The sequence below is a fragment of the Poecile atricapillus genome, chromosome 22 (genome assembly GCF_030490865.1).
Source record: "Poecile atricapillus isolate bPoeAtr1 chromosome 22, bPoeAtr1.hap1, whole genome shotgun sequence".
NCBI lineage: Eukaryota > Metazoa > Chordata > Aves > Passeriformes > Paridae > Poecile > Poecile atricapillus.
In genome coordinates this window covers 5,639,438-5,660,925 of record NC_081270.1, presented here as the reverse complement: position 1 = coordinate 5,660,925, position 21,488 = coordinate 5,639,438, and the positions used below count along the sequence as shown (strand labels likewise).

General features: G+C 46.6%; 3 protein-coding genes across 8 annotated transcripts; 1 reads left to right on the top strand and 2 right to left on the bottom strand.

Annotated features, from left to right (window-relative positions):
* Window positions 1-2,017: 2,017 nt before the first annotated feature.
* Window positions 2,018-10,462, bottom strand: FBXO2 (F-box protein 2). 3 transcript variants are annotated; one of them, XM_058855283.1, is made up of 6 exons: window positions 10,369-10,462; window positions 8,665-8,934; window positions 7,469-7,595; window positions 7,288-7,372; window positions 6,869-7,021; window positions 2,018-6,455 (listed from the first exon to the last, which is right to left on the bottom strand). In XM_058855283.1, exons 2-6 carry the CDS (start codon window positions 8,906-8,908, stop codon window positions 6,321-6,323), a joined length of 744 nt encoding a protein of 247 aa, XP_058711266.1. In that variant the 5' UTR covers window positions 8,909-8,934; window positions 10,369-10,462; the 3' UTR covers window positions 2,018-6,320. The 3 variants fall into 3 exon arrangements, with proteins under 3 accessions (XP_058711266.1, XP_058711268.1, XP_058711267.1); XM_058855285.1 differs by having other exon boundaries at window positions 6,869-7,004; window positions 7,277-7,372; window positions 8,665-8,989; window positions 10,369-10,453; XM_058855284.1 differs by having other exon boundaries at window positions 8,665-8,930; window positions 10,369-10,431.
* Window positions 10,463-10,592: 130 nt separating this feature from the next.
* On the top strand, window positions 10,593-14,253 carry LOC131587416 (F-box only protein 6-like). Its single transcript, XM_058855282.1, has 6 exons — window positions 10,593-10,657; window positions 10,771-11,084; window positions 11,703-11,829; window positions 12,532-12,627; window positions 12,988-13,123; window positions 13,824-14,253. The coding sequence occupies exons 1-6, from the start codon at window positions 10,644-10,646 to the stop codon at window positions 13,968-13,970; spliced, it is 834 nt and encodes a 277-aa protein (XP_058711265.1). The 5' UTR covers window positions 10,593-10,643; the 3' UTR covers window positions 13,971-14,253.
* An 827-nt stretch (window positions 14,254-15,080) lies between these two features.
* On the bottom strand, window positions 15,081-21,486 carry MAD2L2 (mitotic arrest deficient 2 like 2). Of its 4 annotated transcripts, none has more exons than XM_058855287.1 (9): window positions 21,407-21,486; window positions 19,242-19,293; window positions 18,900-19,018; window positions 18,297-18,368; window positions 17,368-17,468; window positions 17,158-17,252; window positions 16,978-17,051; window positions 15,882-15,974; window positions 15,081-15,575 (listed from the first exon to the last, which is right to left on the bottom strand). In XM_058855287.1, exons 2-9 carry the CDS (start codon window positions 19,279-19,281, stop codon window positions 15,534-15,536), a joined length of 636 nt encoding a protein of 211 aa, XP_058711270.1. In that variant the 5' UTR covers window positions 19,282-19,293; window positions 21,407-21,486; the 3' UTR covers window positions 15,081-15,533. The 4 variants fall into 4 exon arrangements, with proteins under 4 accessions (XP_058711270.1, XP_058711273.1, XP_058711271.1 ...); XM_058855290.1 differs by having other exon boundaries at window positions 19,242-19,378; window positions 21,407-21,456; XM_058855288.1 differs by lacking the exon at window positions 21,407-21,486 and adding an exon at window positions 21,101-21,229.
* Window positions 21,487-21,488: the final 2 nt, after the last annotated feature.

Sequence of the window (21,488 nt, the reverse complement as noted above, 5' to 3'; positions counted from 1 at the left end):
TGGGTGAGACTCCTCTGAGTCTTGTGAGCTGCAATAAGGTTAGAAAATACTCTGCAAGGAAAGGCATGTGTCCTAGTTTAGGGCAAATTAGGGAGGAAAACTCCAAATGGGGATTTCCCCAGGGAAATGCCCCCTCCCCACCAACTGGTCCGGGAAAGGGGAAAAAAAAAATTCCTTGGAGAGAAGTGGAAAAAGCTGTTTATTTAACAGAAATTGAATAATATTAAATAATAAAACCTCTTGCTGTTGGATGGGATGGCAAGTCTAGGAAGAAAAGTCCTTTTCATGTGGTGTAGCTCAGCTCACTCAGGTTTTTATCAGTTCTTTCGGTGCTGGAAAGTGCCGAGGCCCAGGCCCCAGTGGGCCACAGGCGTGAGCTCCCGGGGTTTGGCTGGGTGTTCAGTCCAGAGCAGGCTTGCACAGATCCAAGAAAAGGAAAAAACAAAGGTCCAGGGAACTCCTCTGCCTCAGCTAGCTAAAACTAAAAGCCAGAGAGAAGCTCTGTCCCGCTGTCTGTCCGTGCTGCAGACACCACAGTCCAGGAGTGAGATGTGTGGGAGTGATGTTTTCCTTTAACACAAACTGCAGCTTCTTCTTCCTCCTCTCTTGCTCTCAAAGCCAGCTTTAAAGGTGCAGAACTTAATATATAACATAAACCAGACGATTGGGGATACCAGTATCATAAAGTCACCCCAGGACAGCATGTCACTAATTTGAGTGATACTTCAACGCTCCAGGATAGTGTTGAGCAAATTGTGCTGCTTCCACTTGAATTTGAAAGGCTTTAGTGTATATTCAGGCAGCTTTCAGTGCTCTGTTACTCATTGCAGTTTAAAATGCTGCCTGCATGCAATAGGTGTGTTGTGTCTGCTGTCCAAGAGACAACAATCCTCCCAAAATGTGCTCAGGTGTCCCAGATGGCAGGGATAACACTGAGCAGCAGAGGCTGTGCTGCAAACCATGCCAGCAGGCACTGCAGGAGGGGGAGAAGCAAAACTCACTGGAGCCAAGCTGCAGCCAGCAAGAAGAAGGTGCAGGGCTCAGCAGCAAACCCAAACCACAGCACCCAGAGCGGTACATTGCAGGACTGACTGTCCGAGGGGTTTGTGAAAACAAAGCCTCTCCTCCATCCCGTCTCAGCCGAGAAAGCTGTCCCGGGGTCCCTGGTTCTGTTTTCTTGTTATTGCTGTAGTTATTGTTTGTTTGTTTACCTGGTTATACTGGTAAAGAACTGTTATTCCTATCCCCAGATCTCTGCCTGAAAGCCCCCTTGATTTCAAAATTATAATAATTCGGAGGGAGGGGGTCTACATTCTTTCATCCCAAGGGAGGCTCCTGCTCTCCCTAGCAGACACCTGTCTTCTGGAACCGAGACACACTGTGCAGCAAAGGCTGTGCTGCAAACCATGCCAGCAGGCACTGCAGGAGGATGAGAAGCAAAACTCACTGGAGCCAAGCTGCAGCCAGGGAGAAGAAGGTGCAGGGCTCAGCAGCAGAAATGCAGCACCCAGAGCGGTACATTGCAGCTCCTGTGCATCGCCTGCAGCCCGAGTGCCCTCTGCTGTCACAGCCCAGGGACACGGCTCGAGGAGGGTGACACAGCCCCCGGCTGGCTTCTCTGTGTGAAAAACGATGTTCACATAATTTTTATAGAATTTAAAAGTTTAATAAAAAAACGATTAGGAGAAAAAATAAAGTAAAGTATACAGATATGGCCGGATGTCTCTGCATTCACCTTACTAACAAAGGATTGTCCCTTAAAAACAGAACCCTGCTACATATCCATAAATTCTCATCCATATTCATCCATTCTTCTTAGGATCTTTGGTGTTGTTCTGTTTAGTTTTCTCTTGCCCCCTTCCCAATAGATCAATCCTCTTGGTGTCACTGAGATTTACATTCTCTGATACCAGAAATGCAATAAATTCCTCCCCCAGAGTTCTGGTCACTGCTGTCTTCATCTGGATGAGAGAGTTTACAAATGCAGGAGTTCTCTGGCTATTTTTTTTTCCTCAATCTTTGGGTTATACAAACAAAAGCAGTTTTTATTTTAATGCTATGCCATAGCCTAACATATATGTATTATACCACTATTTCTAAATTTCATCAATAACAGAAATAAAGAAAACTATATTAATACAACAAAATTTCTCATTCTTATACACATAACATTCATTTTAATATTTGTGAAAAGCCAACAATATAAAATGTATCTATAACATCTGTACCTGTGACATCTCTTCCTCAAGTGTCAGGCAGGTGACCCTATTGAGACCTGACCCTGAGATTATCTCATTTTGTGCTAATAACTCATAACACCAAGGCTGTGGGCTGGGTTTACTTAAGAGTTGGACTCTGATCATTTTGGGTCCCTTCCAACTCAGAATAATCTGTCAATCTGCTAATTTCTGCTACAGTTTTGGGGTGGATTTCTCTGCTGCAGTAGTTGATGCTTTGCTAGCCTGTCTTTTCAGGAAGTGCCATTCCCAGCCTCTGTAAACTGATTTAGAAGGAATCAAGTTCCTAAACCCTCCCTTTTACAATTGGCTAGAACAGCTGGGCTGCAAGCAACAGGGAATTCTCAGATAGATTACTTTTATTTTCTCCCCCAACTGTCCCATCCCCAATCTTGAGTTGCCTAGTGGGGGAGAAAACTCCTCAATCTGTCCACAACCCCCCAGGTGGGCAATAATAGATGCTTCATATAGAAAAATTCAATTTGATTTGACAGGAGATGTATGATAGTGCTTCCTTGCCAGGACCCCATATTGCTCTGTTCTGTTCCTCTGCAAGAGACTTGCTGTAGAAGTTAATATGAAAAAAAATCAACCAACCAACCAAAAAACCAAAACACACAAAAACCCCCAAAAAACAAACAAAAAATCCACCACAAAACCAACACAAGAAAACCCAACCAAAACCAACAACAACAACAACAAAACCTAAAAATCCCAAGAGAGGGGGAAAAACCAAAAGAGAAAACAAACCAACAAACCCCTTTAAACTATGATGGTATTTATATCCAAGATTAATTATAGTGGGCTTTGTAGAAAAGAAAATTGCAGTTATTATTATTTACAGAAAATAATAATAATATTATTATCTTGTACAACTGCAGACACCAAGTACAAGGTAAGAGCAGAACAGGGATGTTGTGCTGTGCTAGGGCCTCTCCTGGTGCCTGGGAGTGTTAAAACAGCTGGGGTAAGAGGGGTTCACGTGGTGTCTTGGCAAAGAGTGAAATGTTTCTGTCTTAAACTCTGCAGTTCCATCATCCACCTGTTCCATCCCACTGTGGGTGTTTGGAAAATGCTTCTGTGTTCAGTGTAGCTCAGCACTGCTGGGGTGCCTTGTGGGCATGATGTGCAAAGGAACACTAGCCCTTTCTGCAGCTTTTGTTGCCATGATCAAGACTGGGACAGGACCCTTTTGGGTGGTTTTGGCTCTTTGGGAATTTTTTTCTTTCTTCATCATGAATTTTTCAGCAAGACTCAATCTTTGTGTTTTAATGCTCAGATTTCTAAGTACTCTGAGTCTGGGGGATGCAAATATCTGATTTAAATCACGTGGGCAGACCTTTTTGTGTCTTTTTTTGTGTCTTTTTGTGTCTTTTTGTGTCTTTTTCTGTCTGTACAGCACACATCTGCATTGATCACTAGTGTTCCAAGGAGATACTGTGTAGTGCCACACAGCTGCTCACTGGTGCTGGCCAGCAGAAAGAAGCCACATTGAAGTGGTGGGTGACAGCACCCTGCAGCAGCTGGGAGATTTAATACATGTAAGGCCTTTTGTCACAGTTACACTTAGTTTCTGTAATCCTATGAAATTGCATCATCTCAATTTCCATGAGGTCTGTAAGGTGTGAGAAGCCATTATATCTCTGAATTGATATTGCCTTGGAACTGGGTGTACGTGTATGCTGCAGTGTATCCGGATTTACAGTGTTTGATCAAAATTCAAAAGGCATTTGGAACAAAATATGTGAGCAAGAGGTTTTTTTTCCCCATGTACCCAGACACTCACTTGCTTTGGGAATCCAGTACTGACATGGCTGAATGTGAGGAGTAATTGCTCCCCTGAGGTCAGCAGTGGCTTTTGTGAGCAGCTCTGTGAGTAACGAGGCTGCAGGCACCGAGTGTCTGCAAAAACACCTCTTGGAGGGGAGTGGGAAGGTCAGGACAAGCTTTGCAGGTTGTCTGACAGCCCTGTGAATTGTGGGGTGCAGGCATAAAGAGAGGGGAGAAAAGGCCTTGGGCAGCTGCATTCAGTGTACCAGAGGTGCTGGGGAGGCTGTGTGTGTTTAGTGCTTCAGCCCAGATAAACCCCAAGTGGGGACCATGGTCCCACCTCCTATGTACAAGGGCCACAATATCATTAATCCTGAGGTTTATCCTGACTGTAAGATGGAGACTTAGGAGAGGTTCAGTTTAACAGTTGCACTGAGGTGTGAAATATTGATCCTCTCACTTTACTGATTCCTTAGGAACAAATGGAGGGATTGTTTCTTCTGTGGGGCAGGGAGCTGGCAGTGAGCTGAATATTAATTAACAGCTGCATTAAAGACTAAGGGTGGGTAAAACAGCCCTGCATGACAGCGTGTGCAGGGGTAAGGCAAGGAAAATAATTAAATTCTGAACTGATTCTGGTGTCTCCTGGGTCACAACTAAGCTTGAACTCACAGCAGAGCTAGTGCCAAGTGCCCTGGAGGGTGTGCAGCAGGGCTGGACTCTGTAGAATCCTTCCTCTACCTTCTCTGTGCCTTGAAAGAATTGCCACTGTTTGAAATGCACTTCTGCTTGCTGTTACACTGCAGACCCATTGCACATCAAGTGCTTCCCACAGCTCCAGGCTGCTGGGGAGCAGAGCATGAACCTCTTCCAGGGCCACCCATGGCATTACACACAATAAACAACTCCTGCTTTCAGAGAGAACTGCCTGACATGCTCCACACAATCAGCACGGGGGACAAATACCCAGCACACAAGAGGAAATCCACACACAGTCGTGTCACTTTATTATGTTTGCCTGGACTCTGGGTGTGTGTGGCACCTGGCTGCAGCTGGGCAGGAAGCCTGAGGAAGCAGCAGGCACAGTGTCCAGGTGGGAAGCTCTTTCCCTTGGCTGCAGGCAGTAGCAGTCACTGCACATGTGAGGGGGCACTTAAATGGCAGCCCAGGATGGAAGACAGACAGATGGATATAAAAATATAAATACACTCCCTAGGCAACACCAGCTCTGTTAGGAGATGCTCTTCTGAGTGGAATAACTAGCAGGGACAGTCTTGGTTCAGGAAAACTCAGGGGTCTGTTCAGGATGGGGCTCACAGCCCTGAGTGATATCAAGAAGCACAAGTGGGAGATGAAGTGCTGTCCTGTCAGCAAGCACGAGGCAGACATGTTCTGCTTGCAGACACTCAGTAGAGGTGGAAAAGCCAACAGCTTTCTGTGTCCTGCTAGCAGTCACACTGGATGACAGGAGGCTTGTTGCATGAAGCATGCAGAGGCCAGGAAGGGGTAAATGAGTTTGCTTTCATTTGTTCCTGGACCCTATCCCCCAATTTTTTCTAACCTGTTCCCCTAAGTTGTTGTCATCTCTCTCCCTTAACAATTATTCTCAGATGCCATCTATCTGAGGGAGCTCCCTGAAGCCCCAGGGTTGGACACCAGACAGGTTTCTCTTCCCAACACTTTCCTTGATAAATGGATGCTGGGAACAGTGCAAGAGAAAAGGATTCAGTATCTCTTGCTTTGCATTATCACTGAAAATTAAACTAACAGCACTGACAGCCAAGCTCGAGGCCCTCTGTGCTAAACAATGTTACCCATTTATAAATGGGAGAAGCCAAGGTTCTCACTGCAGGTCATGGAAACAGTTGGGGACAGGCTCTGGGTTTCCCTGCTATGCTTTGATCTGTGGTTTTCTTTATTCTTTTCTTTCCACACTAGCTTTCAGAAAATAAAGTATCCCTTCAAGTTAAGGGGTGCCCAAGTCTGGAAGCAGGCAGGAGAGAGATCTGACTCAGGCTGGGTTCTGGGGACTAGAGACTTAAGAGAGGAGGTCTGCAGGATTTTTAGGTGATCTCCTGTCTGACAGAGAACATCAGTGCAAGGGCTGAGCCTGAGTCTTGTGGTGCATTCACAAATTCATTCACATTCTTTGCATAGTCCTCTTGAGGAAGGATGGGTGGTGGCTCCTGGCATCTTGCACGCGTGTTCCTATGCAGAAAGGCCTTATAGCCAGAAGCAGCACCATGCAGAAACCATCCAAAGGCTAAGGGATGCCCTGAGGGAAGTCAGCATGCAGATCCTGCTTAGACACAGCTATGGCTCCACTGTCACACTGCTGTTGGTGACACGGACACCGTACCAGCCCTTCCAGAACAGCGTGTCCTGGCCACCGTGCTCAAAGCGGACAAAACGGACCCCAGGCCCATAGCTGGAAAAGGTGTGGGAGATCTTTGGGAAAAGAGACAAAATAGTTGTTAGTAAGTGTCAAATCACCACAAACCTTGTGTTGTTCAGGGCACAGAGCCTTTAGCCCCACTGGCCACAGTCAGACCCACCAGGCTGAGTAACAGTGGGGACATTTACAGTGGGAGAAGTTTTGATCACATTGTTCTGAGGCCACTTTATCACTCCATTGACAACTGTCCCAGGTGGACATCTCCTTCACCTTACACCTGCTAGTGGTGACTCAGCAAGTTTCCAAGTTTCCTGTAAAGCAGCCTCCCTTTTCCTTTTTCAGTCATGGGGTTATGGCTCCAGAGAACCCATGACAGAGCCTTCTACTCCCCTTGGAGAATTTTTCTGCTTAAAAATATTCCTAATTCATGTAAGCTGAGTATCACCTGCTGAGCCCATTAACTCACCTCACTCCAGCTGCCATCATTTTCCTGTGGGATGGTGACAGTCTCACTTTTGTACTCAGCCAGCACATCCTCATTCTCAGAGAGAAGCTTCACACACAGCTCATAGAGGCAGCCAGCATCTCTGCGTCCTGCATACCTACAAGGACATCCAAGCTGTTGGCATTACCTGTGAGAGCTCTGCCAAGGCTCCACCACACTCACCAAGTTACTGTGGCCTTGGTTTGAGATGGAAATCTGCCATGGTGCTCAGCCCAGCCCACCACCTCCCCTCATTCACCACAGAGCCTGGGCTCCAGAGTTCATGTGCTCCAACAGTTTAAAGCTCAATATATGAGGTCTATCTCCTCCCTACTCTTCCTTTCCTTTCTGAACCCTCTGCCTGTCCTCAGAGCCTTCCTTAATACTTACCAGTCTCTTACCATGATTTTAGGCTGGGTTGTGTCCATCAGCTCTTCCCAGTAGCCCTCAGCCCTCAGGTCAATGACCTGAGCCTTTCGACACCACCTGAAACACAAGGTGTTCATTGGTATCACAGTCTCTCCTGGGACTGGGGGGACCAAAAATGCCCCCATTCCTGAATAAGAGAAGAAACAGCCTTACTCATAAGATGTAACAAAGTATTTATGGACTTCTTCACTAGGAAATTCTTTTCCAAAGTCCCCTGGGAGCTCTTCAATTTTCCAGCCATCACCTCCATTCTCTACCTCTCCCCAGTGCTCCAAGTCTTCTGCAAATGGCAGAAAAGAGACTTGGATGAGTCCTGTGGGTGTGGGGAACCTGAGAATCTCCCACTGGAACCTTCCTCTGGCTTGTGAAAGTTTGATAATGGACACAGCACTGATTTTGCATGTAGACTATGGATATGTTTGTTAAGCAGAAGTCAGGCAAAAACCTTTAGTCTGACTGAGCCTAATCACACCAAACTTTAACATTCCCCAGCAAAGTGCCTGTGTACAAGTGTTTAAGAATGTATTCCAGGAAAATAATTTAGGTATTCTGCACAGTGTTTCAGCATTTTTAGTGTCACAGCACACAAAGACTCTGGGGACAGATGCTGATTGCTTTATTTCTAAGTTTTCTAAAGCACAAGTGGTATTTCCTGAAGCAATAAGACCTTAAACATTGGGCTTTTCGACAGGGAAACCTGGATGTTGGAAAAGCTTGCAGAAGGTCATCAGTAAACAAAATGGGGAAGCTGTGTTGATACTGCTTTGGTCTATGATGTGTGAAATTATTGCTGCTTGGGTTGTGAGGCTTGGTTACTGCTGCTTATTGCTGAGCAGCTCGTAGCTCTGGCAAGTGAAGTTAGATTCAGAATAATGGCACATGGAGTGTGTGCCCAGTCTCTAACCTGGGCTGAGGTGAGGAGGGTAAAAACACAACTGGCCTGAGCTGCTCCAAGGAAAGAAGCCTGAAGGCAGACTCGGCCCTGAGCTGGGAAAGGCTTCATCTCTCCTGTCATGGCTTGGCAAGAAGCAATACAGAAATAAATGCCACGACCATTACTGTGTTGGATGGTTTCTGCACAGGACATCTTTGTGTCTCAAACGTGATTTAGATCCCTGCAGAGGTTATATAAAGTTATTGTCATGTAAAGCCCTTTGCAAAGGCTGATTATCAAAGGCCTTTGTGCTCATTATATGAATTGGCTGCACAGATTTAGTGACTTGACTCTTGAGCAGGGAGAAAATTCTGTAACCTGACAGCAACCAAGATCTATTCCCAGACTAGAGATTGCAATCCTCAGTGACTCATCATCTCTCTGACACCTTGAAGCTTGTTGTGATGTCTCTCACCTTCACCACATGGGTTCTTGATGAGATTCTTCCTTTTCTTACTCAGGAAGTAGAAGTTTTGCCAGTTCTCTGCATCTGACTCATCTCTGGTGATGCCTTCCTGCTGACACTTCAGGATCCAAAGCTCAGCTCCATCAACCAGGTTTTTCCACTGGCAGCAGACCAGGCGGCACACCAGCACCAGATCCACCGCAGGTATGGAAGCCAGGATTCGGATCAGGACTGCTTCAGGGAGGGACTCCATCCCTGGGGCAGGCTGGGCAAAGCTGTCTGAGAAAGATGGAAAGGAGTGGTGAGGGTTTCCCACCCTCAGCAATGTCAGACACTGATACAGTAGAAAAAAAGGGAAAAGAAATGTGTTATGTGAAAGCATGATTTTGCTTCCTAGCCTCAAGGCCTCCTGTTCTTTAATAACTCAATATCCTAAAGCAGATTACTATTTTTATATTCTAAGCCCTGAATTAAATCTGCCCACAAAATGTATGTATTTGACAACTTCAGCTGTGGGCAGTTTGTTCATTTTCCAGGCTGGAATCAGTCCTTCCAGAATCTCTGCTGCTGTAAAAATCAGCTTCTTAATAATGATTTCCTCTACAGAGGGAGGCACATGGGTGCTTTTTCTGCCTTTAAGAACATCCCTGATAACAAATTCCGCAAAGCACTACTCAAATATCAGCATTAAGCATCATGCCAGCCACCTTTGCAGTGGTTCATTCTGTATCTGACAGGCTTCCCTCAGAGTGCTGGCACTTAATCACCTTAATCAGGAGCCTGTATAAAGTAAAGGTCTGAGCATAACTGAAAATAACTCAGCTGATATTCTCCAATATTCTATTGTCTGTGGCCTCCTAACTGGGGAAATTAAGCCAGAAGTGTTTACTTCAACTTCATGTGCTATTTCTGAACCCCAAGCAGCTCTCTGCTGCCCTGAGTTGCAGGTCCAGATGCTGCAGGACAATGGAAAGATGAGTGTGCAGATTCAGAGCCCATGTCATCCGTGAGGGATGCACTGTGACATTGCTTTTATGTCAGCTGAGTCCTGGTGCTGGGAAGCTGCTGAGATTGCAGCAAACCACATGGATGCAGCCAAAATCCTCAGGAATGACTCATTAAGCCTGGGAGAGCACTAAGAACACAGGTGAAATACCTTGGCATGCAACTTAACAAAATACAGCAGCGCCAAACCTGGCAAGGAAGGGAAGAAATAGGGAGTCACTGCTGTAACAGCATCCTAAATCTGGACGTTCAGATATGTCCTCTATCTGCATTGCACCCAGCAGGGCCAAACTGTAATTTAAAATTCCCTGGCTTTTATGGAGACAGAATCAGTGATTTCCCCTTCTCCCCACACTTCCAACCCTCAACCACAGTCCAGAAGGCTAAAATGTAATTTTTTTAAAAGTAGGCTGGAGGGACCATGCTGTTTTAATCTCGTACAGTAACTTCAGCAGCCTGTGCTGCTCCCTGCCTGGATGGAGCATCCTTAGCCAGGCTTCCTCCCGCACTCGGGACAGGGGCACCTTTCCCTTCCCACCCGTTATTTTATCCAAGCTGTGAACGGCTTTACATCACGGACATGCTCCCGGGTGGCACCCACCCCTTGACACCCTCGGGACACACGCGTGTCCCTCCTCTCTCCCCGGCTGCCCAGGAGACACCCCAAAAACCCCGCAGGGACTCAGGGGGGGCACCGAGCGCTCTTACCGGGGCCGCTGCTGCGCGATCAGGGTCCGCGGGCCTGGGGAGAGCGGCTCGGGCTCCGGAGATAAAAAAAGAACTCGGGCTCTGGTGATAAAAAGGAACTCAGGCTCTGGTTATAAAGAAGACCCCGGCTCCGGTGATAAAAAGAACCGGGACCCCGCCCCGCCCCGCCCCGCCCCGCCCCGCCCCGCCCCGCCCCGCCCCGCCCCGCCCCGCCCCGCCCCGCCCCGCCCCGCGGAAGGGCCGCAGCCCCGCACATCCGTGTCCGGGAGGCGCAGATGGGCGGAGCCAGGTGGGGCCGGGGCCGGGACCGGGACCGGGGCACGGCGGGCAGCGGGCCTGGGGCCGGGCGGGCTGTCCGAGGGTCTGTCCGTAACGAGGCGGAACTGCCTTTGCTTCCGGCAGCTCGGCCCGTGGCGCCGCGGATTTGCCATCGCGCTCCTGCGGCCCGCCGTCTGCCATGACAACCATCGGCGACCTCCCCGAGGACGTGCTGGTGGAGCTGCTGTCGCTGCTGCCCGCCCGGGACCTGCTCCGCACCTGCCGCCTGGTGTGCACGCAGTGGCGGTACGTGGTGGACCTCACCACCCTGTGGAAGCGCAAGTGCCAGCGCGATGGGTTTTATCGTCAGAGCTTGGACAGAAGCATCTCTGACTGGAGGATCTTCTATATGCTCTGCCACTTGAAGAGAAACTTAATCAAAAACCCTTCTGCTGAAGGTTTGTTTCGTTATTTATAGTAAAGGACTGAGAGTTTCCGAGCAGTCAGAATGAGTCAGTGTTCTGCGTGCCTCAGCTGCTGGTGCTGTGGGACTGTCCAGGGTGTGTAGCTCTGCTAGGTCAGATTCACAGCTCAACTCCTGCAATAAAACTGCTGTAGGTAGATAGGTATGTATTTACCAATACTTTGTGGGTTTAGCCAGGAAAATCTGGAGTCATAAGGCTCCAGTACAGCAGGCAGTGACAATTAATTTGCACTGCAAGTACAATGTGGTAGTGAAATGATCAGGTATTGGGATTAAACATTTGGGTAGCTGGAGAACTTTTCTTACCAAAGACTTGATTAGTATGACTACATTAATCCTACTTTATTGCTGCTGATGATTTTCTGATGAGGTCAGAAATCTGCTACCTCCTGTCCTAGATGCTGACAGCCACATTAAAGGTAATGGCAGCATAATGACAGGAGTCACTTACAGCTGTAGGAAAAATACAGTGGATCTGAAAACACCAAGCAGCTTCCTAGAATTCTCCTGTTGCTGATTCTAATGAAAGCTGAGATCCTGCTGGTAGCTGAAGTGAGGTCCTAACCCTCACCTTGGACACCTGTGTTTTTAGAGGACTTCCAGCACTGGACACTTGATAATAACGAAGGAGATGAGTGGAAGATTGAGGATCTGCCTGGAGCTCACGGAAATGATATGCCAGACCCCACAGTACACAAATACTTTGTCACTTCATATGGGTAAGAACTGGATTCCAGTAACCTGCAACTGGAAAGCTTCTTCCTCCCATCTGTCTGAAAAGGCACCATGGTTAGAAGGCTGCTGGTGGGTCTGAACCTTAGGTCACCTGTGGGAAAAGGAAGGAGCTTCATTAACCCTTTATGCCAGTTAATCTAAAGAGATGGGTACTGCTGAGAGAATTGATCACAGCAGGTGCTAAATATCTCTGCCTACCAGCAACTTCCTGTAATTTTTGTATTTAGGATAATCTACATGGGATCCCTGCTTCTCCTCTCCCAAAGGTGGGAGGGAAAGGTTAAGGGTCTGGGAAACTTAATCAACTTACATGACAAGGTCAAAGCTCTGTAACCTACAGGAGTGGTAGGTGTGTCACACTAAGACTTGTAATAAAAGCTGTCATCAGAGGAGGATCAACAGCTTTTACAAGCACAAGGCACTGGTTTCCTGTTACCAATACCTAAGTACAGAGACTCCTCTTAATCCAGCTTGTAGGTAACTATTCTTTTTATCTTGGGGTGAAGCTAATTCAGTTAATTTTTTGTCAGGTTCTGGCTAAGGATAAGGATATGGATAAGTCAGGGTTTAGCCAAGGTCAGCTTTGTGGGCCTTCAGGATCTGGGTGGCTATTAAAGCTGTCAGGGAAAGGACAGCAAGAAAGAAGAGATATATTCTGTGGAACTGTATTTCTATGTCTGTTTCAGGCCATGCTTCAAGTCTCAACTCATTACCCTGAAGAAAGAAGGCTACTGGAATCAGCTGATGGATGAGAAACGGCCTGAAATTACAGTCAAGGACTGGTGAGTGGAACCACTGAAAATTAGAATTACTGGCATTGGTCTAGAGGTAAGCTAGGCTTCTGGAACTTTTCATGCTAAAAATTCAGTTCTTTATTCTTTGAGAGGTATAGTTCTTGAGTAAAGAATAAACTAAATCTAAACTTACTCAGTGGACTACAAGGTGGCAATCTGGAAGGTGATGAAATGATGAAATGACAGAAAGGTGGGAGAGCTGTAAATTCTAGAACTTCTCTATAGCTGTGGGGATGACATTCCTTTTCCTCTGCAGACAGGGATCCCCTTGAAGACTGCTTTTGAAAAATAAAGAGAACTGAATGCTGTATACACAGCCCTGCTCCTTGATTCCTCCTGCCTCTCCAGGTACGCTGCCAGGTTTGACTGCGGGTGCCGCTACGAGCTCACCGTGAGGCTGCTCTCCAAAGACTACATCGTCCTGGAGGAATTCCACCCTGAGCCAGTGGTCATCGAGCAGTGGAGTGATGCCAAGTGGAGAGAGGTGAGCAGCAGCCCTGGAGGCAGGAGCTTTACAGCAGTGTTGTGACATTTGTGTGTTGCAAGTCTTACTTGGCCAAAAGTGCCAGTGGACTTTCTCTGCTCTTCAGCCTCCTCTGCTCCATGGAGAAGGTGAGTCAGTCCTTGCTGTTGATGATGCTGAAGAAGCAGTTGTGTCCTCAGTGAGACAGGTGCTATTTTTAGGTGCCCAGCATTTTCTAGAGTATCCTGTGGGCTTCTGTGTTGTTTTAGTGCAGTCTTTTTAATTGTTTCTTCGTTTTGTATAATATTCTATCTAAATAATTAAATAACAAGAGCAGATTTTAGGGATTTTTTGGATCAAAAATCTGTTTTAAAACTACTGCATGGATAGCCAAGTATTGAAGACTTAACTTTCCTTAAACTGTTAGAGGTGTTTAACTGGTTTGATTTACTGTACATTCTGCATTAGATGTTACTTATACATGCACTTAGGAATCAAGGTTAATGTTAGTTTCACTCAGGATTTTGGGAGAGTGAGAAAGGCTTCTTTCCCCTCCCCATCCCCCAAAAAAGGAAGAAAGTGCAGGTATGGTGCACTTTCAATGAAAGATACCTGGGCTCAGGAAGAGCTCATTCTAAGAACTCACACTGGAGTTTTCTGAGCTTCTAGGTGAGCGCTGGTTTATTTACACAAATTCAGAGGAATCCTCTTTTGTCTCCAGATTTCTCACACCTTCCAGAATTACCCAGAAGGAGTTCGTTACATCTGGTTTCAGCACGGAGGCCAGGACACCCAGTTCTGGGCAGGATGGTACGGGATCCGAGTGACAAACAGCAGCATCACCATTGGGCCCCAGACGTCGTTATGAAGCACAGTGGAAGGGTTTGCTTTTACCTCAGGACTGTAAGCAGCTGGCCTCAGGTGCACTATTTGCCTGTACTCTCTGGGTGTGTCCTAGCTTTATCTTGCAGCTCTTGTTCACAGCAGAACTTCTGCAGGCCCAGCCCTTTGGAAGGGCTTCTGTCTTCATCTCCATCCTCGTCTACCATGGATGCTACTCCAGTTACTGGTGCCCTTCCAGAGAAAAACTGGGACAATTAAATATGAGATCTATCTTTTCTAGTTAATACATTCTTATGCTAACACACAGAGTCTTAAAGATACTTTCTTGTTCATGGAACTTAAGAAAGATAAGGCTAAAATGTTTAATTTCAGATTACCAATGGTATCTACAAGGACTCTGCCACAGATTGCTTTGTATGGTATTTTCTTTCCTGTTTCAGTTTTAAGATTCAGTTAAGATTTATGATCTGCATCATACACTTCCTAGCACAGGAAACTGTCACCCCTTGTTCCTAAGTGCTGTGTCACTGGTAGTGAATTCCTTGCTCTTTCCAAGTGTGTGATCAAAATGGTATCTGCCTTCCTATCCAAAACAGTCCCTTGGTGTTTGAATAAACAGGGAGAGAAAGAGAAGGTAGGGAGTCCCTTCAGGCAGCTGCCTAACAACACAAGCACCTTTTGATTGTGCTGGGCTTTTCCCACATCACCATTGGTTTGTACTGAGCAGTGTAACCCAATATAAAATGTTAAAGCAGTGTCCAGCCTTGATCTAGGAGGAAGCAGGAGGTGCTGGACAGGCTAGTGTACCAAATTCTCTGACAAACAAGTTCAGCTCACTGTGAACAGTGTCTGCCACCCTTATATACTCAGAATTAATGCCATATTCCATCTCCTCTGACAGGCATAGGATTAACAGTGCTTTCCTTACCTATTCTCTGTTAGGAGTAGGATACTTGGCAGATGTCCTTGCTGGGGAGACAAATTCCACATTGCTAATGCCACCTCTGAGTGAAAGGGGAGAGACCAAGGTTGTACAGCCTTTCAGAGGAATTGACAGAGTCCACATGTGGGCCAGAAAAGTGGTGGAAGCTCCACAGAAAATAAAAATACTTCCTCATCGAAGAAAGGAGCCTGGTTTTGACAGAACCCAGCCCAGTTCAACTGGGGTAAAACTTAATATTTATTGAAGACTAATTGGGATAGTCACAGTGGACAGACACTACATAAGGCCTCACTCCCCCTTAGCACAAATGTTGCTCTCATGGATTGTGTGACAGCTCCTTGCTGTCTGTCACTGCCTGTGTGCAATGGAGCTGCCCTTTTCAGGTGAGAACTGGGCTGGTAATAAAGCACTGACTCCCCAGGGATGCACTGTACTCTCACACAAGTCAACATGGGAACAGGCTCTGGCTCCCCATCCCAAGTCAGTTCTTTATACAGTGGTAAGAGCACTTAAAACAAAGAGGCAGCAGCTGCTCTACATTCACCCAGAAGGCCAGCTGAAGAGATGGTTATCAAGATACAGTTTGTGACAGATCTTACTCCACTGGAAGATCAGATGAAGCTTGAAGGCAAGGAAGATTTGAAATCAGGTGCCTTTGTGAGCTCGCTCTTCTACGTACAGCTGCATCTAGAGGGAGAAAAAGCAACAGTCCAGAGTTGGTATACAGGTAGGTGAATGGAAAAAAAAAAAAAGGCCTGCAACAGGCTGAATAGGTGGTGTTTATACCTTCCCCCATAACCAGGTTTCCTATTTTACTATGAGGAGTCTTGCCCTGCTTTGATTATTGGCACAGACATCTGTAAGACTAAGCTACTGCTCACCAGTATTTTTTAAAGTTGTAACACCACAGAAAACTGCAGAGTTGGTGTCAGAGCATTCAAAGTTCAGAACTACAGCAGGTTCAGCACCTCTTGGTCAGAATACTCTGCTCACCTTTAAGATGTCAGATGTCATGGTTTTCAGGGGAATAAGCCGGGGGTCGTGCATATGCACATCTTGCTCATCAGCAAGGATCCAAGGGAAATCCTGGGGGCAGGAACACAAGGTGTTACTGGCAGAACCCAGCAGTGCTGTGAGCTCCTCCTCAGCACTTGTTTTGTGTTAAAAGAGAGACAGACTGGCTGAGGGAACAGGTAATTCAAAACTTCCACCACAACAAAACACTTACACACTTGTCCCTCATGCTCAGCATAATTATTTTCAGTTTCAGCATCAAACTGTGAGGTCAACCCACTTCACTTACTGCAGAGGTGACGTCTCTAACTTTAAAGTGAGATGAGTAAGATACACTCTCAGCTGTCCTGAGCTACCATGCCCAGTTCAGTACACCAGGATTTAACTGCAACTCCAGAATGCTTAGGGCATGGGTTTCCATCCTGCCTTGGAAGTCTAAAGGTGGGTCTGCTACACCACAAGTTTCCATTTCTAAGCAGTGCAGAACAGACTTTCATTTTGAAACAATTTTATACTTGGCTAGCTTTATTTCTTGTGCCTTAAGACACCTAAAATAACTTGACTCAGGAAAAAAGTTCCTTGTATCTAAGCAAAGATTCTATAAGAATAGTCTTCCTTTATAAAAGTGTTCTGCACACAGTTTCCTGCAAGATAAAATGTATTTGTGCCCCCAAACCTACTCCTTACTTGAATCTTCATCTTTCTTGTTCTTTACACAAAATCAGCTACCACACAGTGGATGGTGGGTGAGGGTTTTTTTGCTTGATTAAATTCAAGTACCTATTCTACATGCCTGAGTATTTCTAAGTGTTTCTAAGCAAGCACTGGGCAGTGAGTATTGTTACAATCTATTTCAAGACTTGAAGTTATCTGAAGTTGTGGCTGTGTGTGGCAAATGTGTTGTCAGCTCACCAGCACATTTCACCACGTTTCAAGTACAGTTATGTTGTCATGTGGCACCAACCTATGTTCAAAATACCTCTCTGCCTTAACCTTAGAGATGCCAAAACTGCACTGCCCAGTCTTTGCTCTGCAGCTTTTTACACACAATCAGGTGTCCAAGGATATCACTCACCTTTATCACCTGGATCTTTTCCATGTTGCGTGTGGCAGCCTCCCGTGTGTGAACCAGAACTGTGAAGGTGCAACCTAAGAGAAGTATCAGGTTCCAGCTCAGGGGACAGCTCCCAGAGGATTGGCCAAGCCAAGGAATGCCAAGCATGAGGCTGCTGGGATCCAAGTGACATTTATTTACCTGGGGGGTTGTTGTCCAGCACGGCATCACAAACGCTGATTTTCAGGATGAAGGCACGCAGTAACTGCTCCACGTGGGACAGCAGGGACTCAGAACTGTGGAGGAGACAGCAGTTGTTACTGGCATGCAGCAAAGGCCTAAAGTTTCTCCCAGAATATCTCCCAGGACTGGGTGTTGGATGCCATGGGCAAGCAGGAGTGGAAAACTCACCTAATGGAAAGAAGAGGTGGCTGGGTGATCTCAAAGACAAATCTCTCCACGGGGTGGTGCTCTTTATCCAGGATTACAACCACAACTTTCTCCACATCGTTCTGCAGGAGCCAAGACAAAAATCCCTTCCTTAATATGAGCTGTCTGCTGCCCACAGTGTGCTTCACTGTACTTTGATGCAGTGGAGTACACTCAGTTGCTGGGGCCAAGAGAACAAACCTTTATCCAAAACCTGAGTTCAGATTATTCTTAGCAATCAGAAAAAATGCCTTTGCAAAGCCATTTCTTGCTGGGTGGCTAAGGCTGGGGGAGATGAAGTGTGCTAAATTCCTCTAGATCCTGTTTTGGAACAAGGGAGGAAATGCACAGCCATCTCACTGCATCACTCTGGACACCAATGAAGTTAAGATACATTCAGACCATTGCCTAAACAGAAGAGTTTTATACAACCACAATTTAAAATAGACCTAATTCCATTTTCTACATGTGCATTCAAATTGTCTATAAAGAGTGAGGCATACAAAGCCTGCCAGCAGCCTCCTGGAATGTTTCATTGGTCACATCCTTCTCTCAAAAAACCTGGAGTCCAGACCTACCTTTGCTTGCTGGTTCACAGCAAAGCATTCAAACTGTTCTGCCACAACAGGTGCTTAAATTGGGATGGATTGTAAAGCAGAATGGTAGAATGATGTAACTGGAAATATACAGACATGTCCTTGTGTGGTATATGAGACAAGCAAGGCAGGGTCTTAACTGCCAGGAAAAATTATGATTTTAGGTTTTAGTTTTGTTAGGAACTTTTATCAGCTAGTATATTGTATACGGTAAATTTGTAAACAAATGTTGCAGTTAAGGTAATATTTATGTTGTCTTACTTTCTATCAAATCCACTTGCAGTATTTTAGCCCAGGTCCCCGGTCTGAGCTCACCTTCTCCAGCAGTGGCTTTACACAGTGCAGCGTGTCCTGGATGTACTGGTTCAGCTCTGGGTGGCAGGACATCTGTAGCAAACACAGGGAAGAGTCAGAGCTGTGTTTGATTTGAGCCAGGACAATACTAAAAGGGAAGATTTAAACAGAAGCACCAGTGTGTACAAGGCATTCAAGTCATGCTGTCAAATAGTGCTGGAAAATGCTGAGTTGCCCATTCAAACCAGCAATTCTTTCAGGGAAGGGTTAATCAGCTGAAGTAGATCATGGCACCCACACAGTTGTTGTGTATCTGGAAGGTATACCCACAACAGCATATTTAGAACAGCATATTCCAACCATCTCTACTTCCTAGGAAACATGCTGCTACCTCACTGCAGAGCTGGGAAGCCTTCCACTACTGTTGTCCATGACCTCCTTGTTCCATGAGCACTTGCTGTATCCTCAGCTACAGGGCTGTTCTCTCTTATGAGAGGAACTAAGCTCTCCTCAAAAATCAGGCTGTACATTAAACAATGACTTCCAGAGTGTAAGTTTGTTCTGGTGAGTGTTGGCTGTTTTGCTTGTCCATGTGGTTGTCAGCTTCCAGGAAAAATCTCCTACCTGGACAGGTACGTTGTATTTCTTCCTCTTCTGGAAGATCCCAATAGGGTAAACTTCTCTGACGTACAAGATGAGGTGAACAGCCACTTCCAGGAATTCTGAAAGAACATCTGCAACAACTGAAAAACAGAAGTAAAGGATGCTGGAATAGGGTGTGGGAAAGTAGAGCAATACCATAGGCTCAGGGGAACTTTTACAAGTATTTTTTTCTGCATAAATTCCAGCTGCCTCCTCTTAGCTGCAGAAAGTTTAGGGGCAGAGCAACCCTACAGCAACACTCCCCCAAGCTCAGTACCCAGGAGCCTCACAAGGACACCAGCTGCACTCTGTACAGCACCTTACCTTGCCCAAAGTTAAGGTCCTGCCGTGTGAGAGTGGTCATCTTCCCCAGGCCCTGGAAGTAACCACAAAAGGAATGGTTATCCTCTGGCTCCTGTATTATTCATCTAGTCAGTTCATGGAGCTGTACACCAGGAGACCTGTGAACCCACAGTGAGAGGTGTGAGCACCCCCCCATAAGCACAACACATCCTCAGGAATTACCAGCAGTGCACAAACCTCAGGATGAGAGATCATTCATAATTTAATTCCAGGGGTTTTCAGTCTCTCTCCCTTTCTGGGATACAGGAAAGTTCAGGCAAATACTTTCTAGTAACACAAGAAACACTGTTTTTCTAAAGCTTCACAGTACTTGGCTTTTCTAAGCCCTATCTCCTGCTATAACACAAGAACTTCTCAGGGTTTTGGGTTTATTCTAACACCACCATGAACCATTGCTTCTCCAAGCTTGGAGCTACATCCTCCACTGACACACCATCACACAGGTTCTCACCTGCTGCCACTGCCAACAGCTTCTGAGTTTCTCTGTGCAGTCCCAAGGAACCCAAACCCTGCAGAGCTGCATAATTAAGTTAACTCTGTCACACAGGATTATGGAATACCTCAGGTTGGAAAGCACCCAAAAGGATCACAGAGTACAACTCCCTGCTCCTCACCACCTAAAGGACCACCTAAAACTAAACTATGTGACCTAGAGCATCATTCAGCTGCTTCTTGAACTCTGTAGGGCCTACATCCCTGGGGAGCCTGAAACTTGTGAGCTACAAAGGGCAACACATTATGGTGACAAATTGAGTTTCACATGCCAACAATCAAACAGCAGATGCTGGAGTTCAGCTTCCCAGAAGCTTTCCCTGCATAGCAGACTCCATGCCTTACACAATTTAAGACACAGTGTACATAATTATCTATTAAAAACTTTAATTTGTTTCATTATTTTATCCACACTCTCTGCATGCAAGCAAATTCTAATCACTAACAGCAGCACCGTTCATGAACTGTAGAGGTCTTTAAATGCCTGTGGAGCACCCTGGCTCCACCGGTAACTCGGGTATCCTACAAAGACTTTTGACAAACCACAAATGTTCCAATCAGCTCTTTAGACACTGATTTTCAAGCTGTTTCAGCTGCAACAAAACATGTTTTTCAGACCTATGAAGAATTTGTTCAACCTGCACAAAACAGGGGCTACTCTCATCCCCAGTTTTTAAAAAACAGAGATAAACCACTGTATACAAAGACTTCCTGGAATATTAGTGATCTGCTACACTAAATAAAATTAAGATAGTTAAACATCTCTCTAGCACTCCAGCCACAGTGTCTCAAACTAGTACAAAAAGTAATAATACAAATTAATACTAGTATTAGTATTAATGCTAGTATTAATTTGTACACATATATGTACAATACAAATACTCATACTAATACAAAAAAATCTAGAGTATCATAAACAATCTGTGTTTCTAGGTTTAGGTTCACATCCTCACTTAAACTTCAACCCTTCTTAAAGAGAGGCTCAAACAACCCAAAGGATCCACCTTTCCACACAGTCACAAAGTAGGAACTAGGCATTGTACGCTCAAGGACTGTGCAGGCTGGAAGGTCATGGAATCACACAACAGTTTGGGTTGGAAGGGACCTTAAAGCTCAGCGTATTACAACACCCTGCCAGAAGCAGGGCCACCTTCCACTATCCCAGCTGGTTCAAACTCCATCCATCCTGGCCTCGGACATTTCCAGGGATGGGGAATACCATGTGCTATAACCCAGCATCCTTCCCGTGCCTGTCACTATAGAGCACTAGCCCAGAACAGCCGGCACAGGCCACCGCAGCAGCCCCGCCGTGCCCTGCCCGTGCTCACCGCCGCTCCCTCGCCCACTCCGGTGTCTCAAGAGAAGGGAGGGTGGACGGGGACAGCTCCCTCGAGCGTCCCGGTCCCGCTGGACGCGCGGCACCGCCTTCCCTCAGCACTCCCGAGCCCGGGGACCGCCCGCTCGCCGCTGCTCCCTCCCGAAACGGGGCTCCTCGCACGGCCCGCCGCCCCCACTGCCGCCCAGCGCACCCGCCGGCCGGCCCCGTGTTTCCCCCTGTTCCCCCAGTGCTCCTCCCCGTCCCCGTGTCCCCTCCCGGTGTCGCTTCTCGCCCCGGCGCCCCCCCCGCTCCCTACCGGGCCCGCCGCCCCTCACGCCCGCCCAGCGCGGGGGCGGTGGCGGCGCGCGCGGGTGACGTCAGGGCGGGGCCGGCAGCGC